Here is a 15,389-nt window from a genome sequence, read left to right on the forward strand (position 1 = left end):
GATTTCGTTGATTTCATGATTTTTGTGGAATCTTATTCTTGATTTTTGTTGATTTCGTGAATTTCATGAATTGTGAATATTTGTTGATTTTTAGGATCTTTATTGTTGCTTGGTGAATTTTGTTCTGGTATTTTGATTCTGTTTTGTGTTGATTTCGTGAATTTCACCCAGTTCAGGAATTTTTGATTTTTCACCCCAGTTCATGTTCTTCCTAATACCCAAAACTATTTCAGTTCATCTCGATTTTTGTTGATTTCGTGAATTTTGACAGTAGCTATTTCTGCTGATAAAGTTAACAAAATTAAGAAGAAGGAAAAAAATGCAATCTTACTGCCTATTTTACTTTAAAAACCTTTTTTTTGTGAAATTAGTGTTAATGGTAAGAAATGATTAATTAATTACAAATTTTAAATTTATTTAATGAATCAAGAAATAAATATTTTTATATATTGATAAATTAGAAATAATAAACAATCCCTAAACACAATTCTAATTATGTGGACCATACACCTTTATTCCCTAATTTTCTTTTCCTTAATCTCCGTGCCGAAAAGAAACGTGCCATTAATAACGGGACGAATAGAGTACTATTTAGTCTTTTAATAAGGGAGTACTCTTAAAAAGTTACTTTTTGATAGACCACAATATATTTAATTACCAAAAAAATAAATTTCTTAATTTCTGTGTTGAATTGAAATAGGTCTATTGGCCTGGCATGGAGGGAGTAGTATTAAGTTAAGATTGCTTTAACTAGATCTTCTAGAGAGAGAGCACTAAAACCAAAAGTTGGACCTCTGTCAATGCAAACAATCTGCGCAATAATATACGATTAATCTGCGTATTATTATAATATAGTAATACACATTAGTTGCTCCTTTCACTTTCTCGCAAGCATCAGTAACGCCCATATTTTACAATTTCAATTTCAAAAAACACAAATGTCACCTAACAACACTAATCCAAAAATCCCACCCTTCAACAATTCTCTGCAACTTTAATGGCGACCTTCGTCCTCCTCTTCCTCCTCCTTCTCTCTCTCTACGCATCCCCGTCTTCATCCCAGCTCGACGAATTCTGCTACACCGGCTTCCACCACTCCAAACCAAATCTAACCCTAAACGGCGCCGCGCTGATCCAAAAATCCGGCGTCCTGCAGCTCACAAACGAGACCAGCAGATTGAAAGGCCACGCATTCTATCCATCGCCGATTCAATTCAAAAATTCAACCACCAAAACCGTCTCCTCCTTCTCCACGTCCTTCGCCTTCTCCATCCACCCAGAGTACCCCAAACTCGGTGGCCACGGCTTCGCCTTCACGGTCGCGCCGAACAAACAGCTCAGCTCGTCTCTCCCGAGCCAGTACCTCGGCCTTCTCAACTCCACCGACGCCGGAAACTTCTCCAACCACATCTTCGCCGTCGAGTTCGACACCGTCCAGGACTTCGAGTTCGGCGACATCAACGACAACCACGTTGGCGTCGACGTCAACAGCTTGGTGTCCAACGCCTCCGCCGCCGCCGCCTATTTCAGCGACGATTCGGCGAAACACGATCTCAATCTCAAGGGCGGCACGCCTCTTTTCGCGTGGATCGAATACGATTCCGCCGCGAATCTCGTCAACGTGACTCTGTCGCCGACCTCTTCGAAACCTAAAATCCCCAATCTCTCCTTCCCGATCGATCTGTCTCCGATTTTTCACGATCAAATGTACGTCGGATTCTCTGCTTCGACCGGTCTGCTAGCGAGCTCCCATTATGTTTTAGGCTGGAGCTTCAAAATGATGGGGGAATCCAAACCCCTAAATTTGGCTTCCTTGCCGTCGGCGCCGGGAATTAAGAAGAAGAAAACCAAATTAATCGTAAGCCTCTCGGTTGCTTCCTTTGTTTTCGCATCATCTTCAATCCTGCTTGCTCTTTTCCTGTTACGAAAATTCAAAAATCGCGAAATAATCGAATCGTGGGAGCTGGAGATCGTCCCACACAGATACAAGTACCAAGAGCTGAAGCAAGCCACCAAAAATTTCAAAGACAGCGAGCTTCTCGGAAGCGGCGGATTCGGCCGAGTTTACAAAGGCACGCTGCGGAACCCTAAAATCGAAGTCGCCGTGAAGCGCGTGTCGCACGACTCGAAGCAGGGGATCCGCGAGTTCGTCTCGGAGATATCGAGCATCGGCCGCCTCCGCCACCGGAATCTAGTGCAGCTGCAGGGCTGGTGCAGGTGCGGCGGCGATCTCCTATTGGTGTATGATTTCATGCCCAATGGGAGCTTAGATCGGTACTTGTTTGATACGTCAAAATGCGTATTAAGTTGGGAGCAGAGGTTCAAGATCATCAAAGGCGTCGCATCCGGCCTTCTCTACTTGCACGAAGGCTACGAGCAAATCGTGCTTCACAGAGACGTCAAGGCCAGCAACGTGCTGCTCGACGCCGACATGAACTGCCGCCTCGGCGACTTCGGCCTCGCCAAGCTCTACGACCACGGGTCGAACCCGGGGACAACCCGGGTCGTGGGGACGTTGGGGTACCTCGCCTGTTGAAAATACTCAATAACAAAGTCAAGAAAAACCACAAGTAAAGTCAAAAGAAATATATTGTAGGACTTTAGTACCTTAATTATAGGGATTTGCATGACTTTGATCATTCTTAAACCTATAAATTGAGTATCATTGTAATACGGAAACATCAAGCAATATCAAAGAAATACAATAACAATCTTTGGCTTCTCTTTATTTTTCTCTACATTATGATGATACCATGTTTCAACATGGTATCAGAGCAGGTTCAACCCTAGGAACTCAGAAACGAATCATCATCGTTCATAGTCCAAAACCAAAACCGTTCCTAGCCAATTCACCAAATCAAGGCAGCCCCTGTTCTTCATTTCCTGAAAAAAAAAAAGAATGTCAGGAGAGATTGAAACCATAAACCAAACAGATTCAAATAACCCAAATCCAAACAGAATCCACAGAATGGGTCGAAGAGACCCAAATCCAATCAACTGCAATGAAGAAGGGATTAATAAGCACCGAAAATTAATCGGAAATTGCCGATTATTTCAGTTCCTCCCTGGATTAGATGGCAGATATGATAAACTTTGTCGGGACATTCTCAAGAAAGTTCCCGTTCCCTCAGTCGAGTCGGCGTTCTCAAAAATGAGAAGGGAGGCCGCTCGACTACAGATCTTGCAGTCGGCAACCAACCGCTTCGACACCAACATTTCATCATCGGAAGAGACCGGGACCGAACTTACCACCACATTCCGCCCTGCAACACGGCCAGAAGCGCGGTTGCAGCAAATCACCGCCGATAAAAGCGAAGAAGACGGAGGAAAGAACCCAGACGTCTCGGTCGTCGCCGCCGCCCAATCTTCGCTGCCGCCGCCGAATCATTACTACGGCATGGCTAACTATCAAAGGCCTACCGGAGCAGCGGCGGTGGCTACGGGAGCAGCGGAGGCGGCCACAAATCGGACATCTCCGGTTGGGCAGAACGGAAGTGGAGGAAATTCGGAGCAGATCGGAGCAACAACGACCGGATCGGCGGTGGCCGAGAACCGGCCGGCGTGGGCTGCAAGAGCGGCGGCCATGGCTGTCGACCGATTGGCAGCGGCTGGACCGTGGGGCGCGAGGGAGATGTCGGCGGCTGGAGATCAGTCGCCGCTGACCGTGGAGTCGGCGGCACCGGCCATGAACCGACCGGCGGTGGCGGCGGTGGCTGTGGATCGTCCGGCAGCGGCTGCAGGACCAAGGAAGGGAGGAGGTGCAGATTTATTTGATGGAGGCGCAAGTATAGGAGGCGCAGGTATAGGGTTTGGTGTTTTCACACCAAACCCTCTAACTTCTTCAAATTATTATAAAAGACCCCATATTTTGCCCACTAAGTCCCCGAATTTTGGAGTATTACAAATACCACCCCTGGGTTATCCTGAATTGCAGCAAGAGCCCCACTTTATGCAAACTACCCCCCTGGATTTGCATAAATTACAAAACCACCCCAAACCTCTACATAAAACTAAAAACACCTCTCAATTATGTAGAATTTCCCTAAATACTTCCGCTGCATATCAAACCTCTTATGATAATAGGGATAGGGATAAAGGGTGGATTTTTGATTGTGGAGCCACTGATACAATGACTTTTGATAAAACTGATATTATTAAGTCATCAACATCACATCGTACGCATGTTCAGACTGCAAATGGTGATTTGACTCGTGTTAAAGGAGCCGGAACTATAGAAATTTCCCCTACTTTACGTCTCTCAAATTGTCTTTATGTCCCGTCTCTTTCACACAAACTCTTATCTATTAGCCATGTTACTAAAGAGCTCAATTGTACCATGCTTATGCATCCTCACTTCTGTTTACTTCAGGATATCAGGACGGGGGAGATTATTGGGCGTGGCACTGAGCGGGATGGATTGTACTATGTGGATGAGATAGCTCAACAAGGCAAGGTGATGCTGGCTCACGGAACTGCTGACCGGGAAGCCTGGCTTTGGCACCGTAGGTTAGGGCATCCATCCACGGGTTACCTTAAGATTTTATTCCCTAACATTATGCAAAATAATACTTTATCTTGTGAAACTTGTGTTTTGGCTAAAAGTCATCGACAACCTTTTAAACCCAGTGATACTCAAGTCGATTCTATTTTTTCTTTAGTTCACTCTGATGTTTGGGGTCCATCACCTATTGCCGGGGGTCAAGGGTTTAAATATTTTCTGCTTTTTGTTGATGATTGCACTAGAATGACATGGTTATATTTTCTCAAAAATAAATCTCAAGTTTTTGATAAATTTACTCATTTTTTCGTCATGGTGCAAAATCAATTCCAGAAAAATATCCAAGTCCTTAGAACTGATAACGGGGGTGAATTTGTCAATCATAACATGCAGAACTTTTGTCAACAAAAAGGGATAATTCATCAAACCACTTGTCCCCATACCCCTGAACAAAACGGTGTTGCTGAACGAAAGAATAGAATCTTGCTTGAAATGACCCGAGCTATGATGATTGAGTCTAAGGTACCCAGCCATTTTTGGCCCGAAGCTGTCGCAACCTCAGTTTACCTTATAAACCGCCTTCCCACTAGAACCCTCAAACTTCAAACCCCATTACAAAAATTATCCACTTTGGCCTCTGTCCCTGTCACTCTCACTCTTCAACCCCGGGTCTTTGGTAGTTCTGTTTTCGTTCATATCCCTAAGAATGAACGGACTAAACTCTCTCCTTGTGCCATTAAGTGTGTGTTTGTCGGGTATGGTGTTAACCAAAAAGGGTATAGATGTTACAATCCTAAAACCCGTCAAATCATAACCACCATGAACTGCGACTTTCTTGAAACTGAATATTTTTACAGTACCCACCTTAACAGTCAGGGGGAGAGTGAAAAAGAGAGTGAGACCGATCTGTTAAGTTGGTTACCAATGCCAGGCTCGGAAGCAGACCCAACAGAAAAAGTTAGCCTTGCCACCGAGCATGTTTCATCCACTCCAGAACAATCTAGTCCGCTGCATGAGCCTATATCTTCTCCGCCACTGATATCTGAGGTAAGAGCTTCTGAACCTACTATTGTGGCTTCTGATTCTGCTGATAATATTTCTCAAGTCATTGAAGAAGAACAGGAGGATAATACAGTAGATGGAGATACTGGGAGATATGTGCTACCACCCAGGAGTAATCGAGGTGTACCTCCTAAACGGTATACCCCAGAGAAAGTTGTGAGGAATTCCCGATACTCTGTTGGGAATATCGCCAAGGGAAACTTGTCCAAAAATGCAACAGCCTATGAAGCAGCCTTATATGATGAGGAGATTCCACAAACAGCGGAGCAAGCACTGAAGATCGAGCATTGGAGAAATGCTATGAAGAAAGAGATAGGGGCCCTAAACCGGAATCATACATGGGAAAAGTGTCGGTTGCCGAAAGGGAAGAAAACTGTGGGATGCAGATGGGTTTTCACAATCAAACGAAAACCCGATGGATCTATTGAGCGATACAAAGCTCGGCTGGTTGCAAAAGGCTACACACAAACATATGGGATCGACTATGCAGAAACTTTCTCGCCTGTGGCAAAGATGAACACTGTCAGGGTGCTCCTCTCCATTGCTGCAAACAAGGATTGGGATCTTCATCAGTTTGATGTTACAAATGCCTTCCTTCATGGTGAGCTTGAAGAAGAACGGGAGGTATACATGGATGCACCCCAAGGTTTTTCAGATGAGTTCGAGGAAGGGAAGGTATGCAAATTGAAAAAGACTTTATATGGGCTCAAACAATCTCCCAGAGCTTGGTTTGGAAGATTCACCACAGCTATGAAGAAGTTCGGGTACCAGCAAAGCAATTCAGACCACACCTTATTCTTGAAGAAACGAGGTGATCTTATTTCTTGCTTAGTCATTTACGTTGATGACATGATCATAACAGGAGATGACTTAGAAGAAATTCAGAAGTTGAAAGAAAATCTCTTCAAGGAGTTCGAAATGAAGGACCTTGGGAGACTGAAGTACTTTCTCGGGATCGAAGTACTCAGATCAAAGAAAGGGATATTTATCAGTCAGAAAAAGTATACTCTTGATCTTCTTGCAGAAACAGGGATGTTAAATTGCAAGCCAGCTGAGACACCTATGGCTGTCAACCATGGGCTACAGATTGTGAAGGGAGCTGAATTGGCAGATCGAGGAAAATATCAACGTTTGGTAGGGAAACTTATATATCTTTCCCATACTCGGCCTGATATTGCATATGCTGTTGGAGTTGTGAGTCAGTTTATGCACCAACCACAAGCTGACCATATGGAAGCAGCACTCAGAATTGTGAGATACTTGAAAGGAACCTTTGATTATGGAGTACTGTTCAGGAAGACTGGACATCTCGAGATACAGGCATACACTGATGCTGACTGGGCTGGAAATCCCGTCGACCGAAAGTCAACAGCAGGATACTTCACCTTTATTGGAGGCAACCTTGTCTCATGGAGGAGTAAGAAACAGAAAGTGGTAGCACTCTCTAGTGCAGAAGCCGAGTTCAGGGGAATCAAGAGTGGACTAACCGAAGTCCTGTGGCTAAGAAGATTGTTGACTGAATTGGGTCTTCAACCGACAAAGACGTGTCAAATGTTCTGTGACAATAAAGCAGCCATCAGCATATCAGAAAATCCTGTTCAACACGACAGAACAAAGCATGTAGAAGTTGATAGGCACTTTATCAAGGAAAAAATTGAAGGAGGTATTGTGACGCTCCCATTCGTAAGATCTGAAGACCAACTCGCAGACATCCTAACCAAAGCTGTGAACTCCAAGAATTTTTCAGAAGTTCTTGGCAAGTTGAATATCGGGAATCCCGTTACTCAACTTGAGGGGGAGTGTTGAAAATACTCAATAACAAAGTCAAGAAAAACCACAAGTAAAGTCAAAAGAAATATATTGTAGGACTTTAGTACCTTAATTATAGGGATTTGCATGACTTTGATCATTCTTAAACCTATAAATTGAGTATCATTGTAATACGGAAACATCAAGCAATATCAAAGAAATACAATAACAATCTTTGGCTTCTCTTTATTTTTCTCTACATTATGATGATACCATGTTTCAACATCGCCCCGGAGCTGCCGCGGACGGGACGGTCCACAACAAGCTCTGACGTGTACGCGTTCGGGGCTCTGATGCTGGAGGTGGCATGCGGGCGGAGGCCAATCGAGTCGAGGTCGGGGCCCGACGAGCTAGTGTTGGTGGACTACGTGTGGAAGAAGTGGAAAGAGGGGAGGATTCTTGATGTGGTGGATGAGAGGATGAATGGTGATTATGATAAGGGTGAGGTTGTGATGGTGTTGAAGCTGGGGCTCATGTGCTCCAGCTACCAACAATCGGCGAGGCCGAGTACGAAGCAACTCGTGAGCTATTTGGATCGGGAGATCGAGGTCGCCGATGTCGGGAGGGCGACGGGATGCCCTCCCGACGAGAGGGGTTTCGAGGATTATTTGAATTCGTACGCATCTTCTTCGTTCGACAAGAGCACCAACGGGGATAGAAGTTTTATGTCAATTTCTACTTCGCCTATCACAACTTTAGGAGAGCCTAGATAGTGTGATTTTTTTGTTCTCTTTTGTCACGAAATTAGTTCAAAGAGAAGTGTTTGATACTTCAATTTAATAGCACTCGTGTCTCTAAGAGAACATCAAAACGGCATAAATTTTAGTCTCTAAACAATTAAATCTAGAATTAAAATTCAAATGCTCAGTCATTTTCGAATGAGATTTTATGTCTCACAATTTAATGAGTTACATCGTGTTTCATTACTAATTTCACTATTTTATAGTAATTATTTATTATGAAAAGTAAAAAATATTATTATATTATGAACCGTAATTAATATTTTCACTATAAATTAAAATTAAAAAGAAATATTTATCCTAATTTTTGAATTATTTAACTCTAATTATCTATTATTAATTCAAAAATTGGAGAAGAAATACTAAAATAATTATAAACCCAAATTGAATTAATGAATCTCAATTAATTATTCTAAAATGTATTAAATTAAGATTGAAAAAATATATATTTAAACTATAAAAGAATTGAAAGTGGGGTGGGGTATAGTCTATAGAGTGAGACACGAAAAATGGATAGAGTCATTTAAAAAAATCCTTTTACTTATTCAGAATAATCGTGCATCAGTGAAATTGAACATACATTTCTAAATTTCGGTATTGAGATTTTCTGGTGATGATTTGAATATCGTACTATTTTATTTTATACATGTAAGTATAATATGATACGTCTATAGAGATTGGAGATTTCATTTATTTCTAGTCTAGATGCGAAATAAATTGAACAAAGAATCTTAATAATACTCATTATAGTTTGGGGCCCAAAATTACGTACTGTGATAAGATGTTATGCAAAATTCAGTGAAACAACAGTTTTGAACAAACCAAGTTTTATTGACAATAAATTTTAATCTGTTTGGAGTTGGGATATAAATTCTGCCAGAACATTTACATTTTTGTCATATACTTCAAAAACATATGGACAAATTTAAATTTATTCCTATTGGCTGTACGTATATTCCATTTATTTCATTATTTTATTATACACCGAAGTAACGGGGCATGTGATGGTCGTCAACAAATGATTCTTTTTTATTGAACCAATCACATGGTCCATGAACAATCCTTTTTTCTTTTCTTTCTATTAACACAAATTCTGTGTTAATATCAATATTATTTTTGATAAAATATATCAAGTATTCAAGTGTGTTCGCCACAATGACTTTATTTTGACTAAGTTTATCGCATCAAATGACGTCGTTTTAACAAATGCCTTTCGTTTTCAAATTTGGTGAGATTTGAAATGATTACATTTTTCTTTAAGAGAGAGTGAGAGTGAGAGTGAGAGTGAGAGTGAGAGTGAGATGAGATAAACAGCATACTTTAATTTTTACAATAGAAATATATGATCCAAATATAAAGTGAATTCGAACAAAACTGCTAGATTGACAAAAGTGTTCTGAAAGTTGAATCAATGCTAGAAAGTCTCATTATAGACGACCAACTAAGAAAATAAATTGCTCTTAAGTCAAAAAATAAAAATAAAAATTGCTCTTTCATTTACGTTTAATACAATTAAATCGAGTTTACTATTAATCAATCATTTAATTAAGTAGATTGATCTTACTAACTAGTAGAATTAAATTAAGTTAGTTTAACCACTTAAATAACCACTTGTGATGGATCCTTAATTTCTCGATGAACTAAGGAGACCAAGAAATTAAATCTAATTCTAAAAAATATTGCTAGAAATCATATTACAGATCACATGAATAATTCAAGAAAAACTAATTATATGTCCACCACCAAACATCACTCACTATAAAGTTCTAACTCGGAATGAAAAAACGAAAAAAGAAGTCAAAAGAATCCAACAACAGAATTCTACTATATGGAAAAGTAAGCTCAAGTGCTCGACAGAATTAGATGCGATTGATTTCCCTTTTAAAATATTAAACTTGATCTGTGATAATTAAATGATACAGCATCGTATTGTATTAAAAGAACCAAATAATGTTTAAATCCTAAAAAAATGAGTTTAGTGAATGTGCTTAAATACATCTCAAATTAAGATATTCTATTTACTTTTATTTCATATATCAAAGTATTAAAAACCAACAAACACTTAGCAATCTATACGAGAGCACCTCCGGTAGGGGCTCTTAGAACCGGTTCGAGACGGGTTGCTAGAGCCCCCCGCCCACTGGAGGACCCGCGTGGGATCAAAGCGGCTTGAGGAAGAGAGCCGGGTGCAAATGAATTTATGTGGGGCGAGTGCATTATATATAGGGGTGGCTAAAATAAAAATATCTCTTTAAATATAAAATATGAATCATTTTCAGCCCTTAGATCATTAAGATTTACGGTTGATTCATCACCTTGTAGGATGAATTCATGGTCCTGAGTTTGAATCTCATATGTAGCAAAAAATTTTTTTTTCACAATTTATACATTTACACAGCAAATTCATACGTCAAAATTCATACACTTTAGTTGGCTCGTATTTTATATTTTAAGAGCTATTTTTAGCGTAGCCTCTCCATATATATATATATATACATATATATATATATATGGGAGGGCTACAGTAAAAACACTTCTTAAAATATAAATATAAACGTTTTTTAATGTACGAATTTTATCCAACAGGGTTACGAATTCATCCAACATGGTTACGAATTGTGAAAAATAAATTTTTGCTACCTTTGGGATTCAAACCCAGGACCACGAATTCATCCAAAAGGGTTACGAATCAACCGTAGATCTTGATGATCTAAGGGCTGAAAATCATTTATATTTTATACACTTAAGAGTGTTTTTATTCTAGCCCTCCCCTATATATATATATATATATATATATATATATGGGTTATAATAGAAACCAACCCCTATGTGTTAACTAGGAACCATTTTAGATCATTGATCTTCATTAATTGGACGTTGCCGATTAAAAAGTAATTGTCATGGATTGTGTTTTTTTTTTTAATTGGTAAAAATTGGTGAAAAAGTAATCATAATAGCGATTTGATTTTACTTCCAATTATCTCTGTGCCAAAACTAAAGGTTCCCTTCGACTAGGGCTCTGTTTTCTTCCCGCTCTTGAGGCTTGTTAGGGTTCTTCCCTCTTAGTCCGCCGCCTCCCAACCCCCCCCCCCCCCCCCTTTTCTTCCCCCTCATTTTCTCTTCAAATCGGTGGCTATTGTTCCTCTTGGGACCGGGCGTGGTCCGAGGGTGCTTTTGTTGCTGTTGCTTTGGGTCTTCCTTTCTGACTGATTTCGTCTTTTTGGGTGTTTTCTTTTCTTTCGTCTGTAATGGCAGGTATAGATCGCAGAGGTCCCTCAACTGCGATAGCAGCTGGTTGTGATGTGGAAGGGCTGACTGAGCGCGAAACTGAAACTGTAGTTTTTGAAATGGACCAAGGCGATTCCATCGTCCCCAAAATGAATTTCAGTAACAACTTGGTAGGTCGCATGTGTGCTGAAAAGCCTTCCAATAGCTTTTATCTCATTGAGGTGATGAGAAAAACATGAAAATCAAGGAAAAATGTTACTGCTAAGGAGTGGAATTTGTGTTTGGTTTTGACTCTCCTGAAGATAGGGACTGGGTCCTCAGCCAACAGCCATGTCATTTTGATGGATTCTTATTTGTGGTGGCTCCTCTTGATAGAAACCAACAACCATCCAACCTCAACATAAACCATTGCGCGTTCTGGGTGAGAGCTTATTATCTACTCTTCAAATGCCTAAACACTCATATGATTAGAGCCTTGGGGAAAAAGATAGGAACAGTGGAGCATATTGATATAAATATGAATTTCTCTGGCTCATTTGCTCGCTTTAAAGTCAAGCTGGACATCACTGAACCCCTCCTACGGGGTCTTACGGTAGCCTTTGAAGGAAAAAAAATTGTGGATTCCTTTGAAATATGAATCCCTGCCCATTTACTGTTTCAACTGTGGAACGATAGGGCACCAAAGTCGGAAATGTGAACACCATCAACCTGAGGAAGACAACCCTTTTGAAGATTCTCGATATGGCCCCTGACTAAAAGCCTCTCCGTTGAAGCGAATCAGGACACACGCAACAGGAGGAGGTATGCCCCACCCCTCAGTCCGTATGAAACCTCACATGGAAGAGGCTGCTCGATATAAAAAGTATCTTGAAACCCATGGCTCTTCCAAAACAACCTTCCCTCATGACACATCTCCAGACCTAGATATTGACAGTAACCTACAACCACACTTCTCTAATCCCAAAGCCGAATCTCTCATTAACCAACTCTAGCTTACTGACACTCACCCCCCACATACAGATACCCACTCCCCCACAAACCACTCATATGGACGACCACCTCGACTTTTCCCCTTTGCAATAAACCATAACTCATCCCCCACCTACCTCAACAACACAACCCATCTGCCTTGATATTATGAAATTCATTGCATCCACCCAAACAACCAAACCTCCAATCATTAATACCCCACAATAACCTTCCCACTCCAACACTAAAGTCTCTTGCCAATCACCAACCATAACTCCCCAATCTCAACAAACAGGCCATCTGCCCCAAAAAACACCCCAAAACCAGCATGACAACACAAAGAGCCATCACCCAAAGTTGATGAAAAAATGGAAAAAACAAGCGCGGTGACAAAAGGATACAAATTGCAGCATTCATGTCAGTGACATTGACAGCCCATCGGGAGTTTCAAAACGGCTCCATAGTTTGGTGGATGAACACAACGATATTGAAGAAATTGAATGCACTTCAAAAAAACCATAACAAGACAAAGAGGCCCCCATGAACTATGATTTGAAGTTAACGGCGGAGATTGCCCCAGAGCAATCCCACCGATCCTAATGAGTTGCCTATTCTGGAACTGTCGAGGGCTTAGGAACCAATCGACAGTTCGAACGCTGCTATGGTTGCTAAACCATAAGTCTCCCGACATCGTTTTCCTTATGGAAACCAAATTACTATCTTCTGAATGGACTTCCTTGCATCAAAAAATTGAGTCGTATGAGTTATTTTATGTGGATTGTGATACTTGACGTGGGGGAAAAAGTGGTGGCTTAGTACTGCTCTGGCGACACGAGTGGAAGGTTGATATTAAATCTTACTCTTTACCACATTCTAGCTTCGATAAGCACTACTCACCAACAAGATTGAGATTTCTGTGGCTTCTATGGATGGTCTGAAAGTAACTCCCAGAATAATTCTTGGAACCTCATTCATGAGTTGTGGGTTTCCTGCAAACAAGCTTGGCTGTGCGGGAGAGATCTCAACGAAATTCTTTATGGTTTTGAGAAGAAAGAGGGGATCAGATGGAGTAACCAAAGAATGGAAAGCTTCAGGAATACCATCAATGACTGTAACCTTATAGATTTGGGGTTCGAAGGGCATCAGTTCACCTGGACAAATAAACAACTTGGGCATGAGAACATCCAGGTGCGCCTCGATAGAGTCTTTGGTTCAGAACTTTGGCTAAACTTGTTTCCGAGATATAAAGTATACCACCTCACACGAAAATCATCGGACCACTACCCGATCTTTCTTGAGCTCCAATGCACTGATTTTAGTAACCGACCAAAGCGGAAAGTTTTTCGATTCGAATCAATGTGGTTTCAAGATCCCTCTTGCAAAGAACTTTGTGAATCCGTTTGGAACTATGGGGCAGCACACTCTTCATCGGGGAACCTGCGGCTTAAAATCAAATATTGTGGGCAAGCTTTGAAAGCATAGGGGGAGAATCATTTTGGAAATGTTAACAAACAGCTTAGACAACTTCGGAAACGTCTTGAGGAGGTGCAAAATAGATCAAACTGGGCTGACACGATGGTTGAGCAGAATTCCATTGAAAAAAATATTGATGATTTGCTCGACAAAGAAGAGGCAATGTGGAAATAACGCTTTTGATGTCTATGGCTCAATGAGGGAGACAAAAATACAACCTTCTTTCACAAGATTGCAACAGGGAGGCAGAGGAGAAACCGAATTAAAATTGTCCAGAATGCCGAGGGGATCCAAATCTCAAGGAAATTGAGAACGTGTTTAGACAATATTTCCAAGCCCTCTTCACATCACAATCGTTCGCTAACAATGATGAGGTCCTTGAAGAGATCAATCCCACTGTTACAGATGCAATGAATGATCACCTCACAAAGCCTTTTTCAGCGGAAGAAGTCACAGAAGCTCTCTTTCAAATGCACCCTTTGAAATCACCTGGCCCAGACGATATGCCTGCTCTCTTCTTCCATAAATGTTGACATTTCTTAAAGAACTCAATTATCCCAAATCTCCTTGACATCCTTAATAATGGTGGTGATCCTTCTAGTCTTAATGATACATTTATATGCTTTATTCCAAAAAAAAAAGAACTCGATGAGTCCAGCCGACTATCGCCCCATTAGTCTTTGCAACGTGGTTTTCAAAATCATTACAAAAGTCATTACAAATAGACTTAAATCTATTTTATCTGAGCTTATTTACTCAACACAATCTGCTTTCGTCCCGGGCCGACATATCACCGATAATGCCCTCTTATCTTTTGAGCTTTTTCACATGATGAAAAATAATCACGCTAAAATTAGAGGTTGTTTTGCTTTTAAATTGGACATGGCAAAAGCCTACGGTCGGGTTGAGTGGAGTTTTTTGGAAGTTGTCCTGTTCCGCATGGGTTTCAAAGGATTTTTTGTTAATCTCGTGATGCGATGTGTTCGTTCTGTTAGTTTTGAGATATTAATTAATGGTCACCCGACAACACTTTCACTCCAGACAAAGGACTCCGTCAAGGAGATCCCCTCTCTCCTTACCTCTTTCTTTTTTGTGCAGAGAGTTTCTCTTGTTTACTCAGGAAAGCAGAAACTCAAAACTTGCTTCATGGTGCTCGACTTTGCTCTACCGCTCCGTCTGTGTCACACTTATTCTTTGCAGATGACTCCATCATTTTTGGAAGGACGATCCCCCAAGAAATTGATACCATTAAGCATATTCTCTCTATCTATGAAGCGGCATCGGGACAAAAGGTTAACTTGGACAAATCTGACATCACCTTTAGCCGAAAAGTACCCTTAGCAGTGGCAGAGGAACTCGCGACCAGACTTGGGGTCCGACAACCTGAGACACATGGCATTTATTTGGGGATCCCAAGTACTATTGGCCGATCAAAAAATGAAGTTTTCCAAATATTGGAAGATAGAGTGAAGAAGAAGTGCAAAAACTGGAAACATCGATCCCTTTCAGCAGCTGGGAAGTGTGTTCTAATCAAAACTGTTGTCCAAGCCATTCCAGTATACCTGATGAGTTGCTTCTTGATTCCGGAACAAATGTGCCAGCGTCTTAAC

General features: G+C 41.0%; 1 protein-coding gene and 1 long non-coding RNA gene across 2 annotated transcripts; one reads left to right on the plus strand and one right to left on the minus strand.

Moving 5' to 3' along the window:
• The first annotated feature begins 997 nt into the window (after nucleotides 1–997).
• Nucleotides 998–8,251, plus strand: LOC131022557 (L-type lectin-domain containing receptor kinase S.4-like). Its single transcript, XM_057952063.1, has 2 exons — nucleotides 998–2,524; nucleotides 7,594–8,251. The coding sequence occupies exons 1-2, from the start codon at nucleotides 998–1,000 to the stop codon at nucleotides 8,080–8,082; spliced, it is 2,016 nt and encodes a 671-aa protein (XP_057808046.1). The 3' UTR covers nucleotides 8,083–8,251.
• LOC131022558 (uncharacterized) lies at nucleotides 2,572–3,753 on the minus strand. Its single transcript, XR_009101335.1, has 2 exons — nucleotides 3,026–3,753; nucleotides 2,572–2,883 (listed from the first exon to the last, which is right to left on the minus strand). It is a non-coding gene; the product is annotated as an uncharacterized LOC131022558 (long non-coding RNA).
• Nucleotides 8,252–15,389: the final 7,138 nt, after the last annotated feature.

This window comes from Salvia miltiorrhiza, chromosome 4 (genome assembly GCF_028751815.1).
Source record: "Salvia miltiorrhiza cultivar Shanhuang (shh) chromosome 4, IMPLAD_Smil_shh, whole genome shotgun sequence".
In the NCBI taxonomy this organism is placed as follows: Eukaryota; Viridiplantae; Streptophyta; class Magnoliopsida; order Lamiales; family Lamiaceae; genus Salvia; species Salvia miltiorrhiza.

Excerpts from the sequence above, each read along its gene's own strand:
- LOC131022557 (XM_057952063.1), top strand. The coding sequence starts at position 998 with ATGGCGACCTTCGTCCTCCTCTTCCTCCTCCTTCTCTCTCTCTACGCA. Across the intron at positions 2,525-7,593 it reads TCGTGGGGACGTTGGGGTAC|ATCGCCCCGGAGCTGCCGCG; the intron begins CTCGCCTGTTGA and ends CCATGTTTCAAC.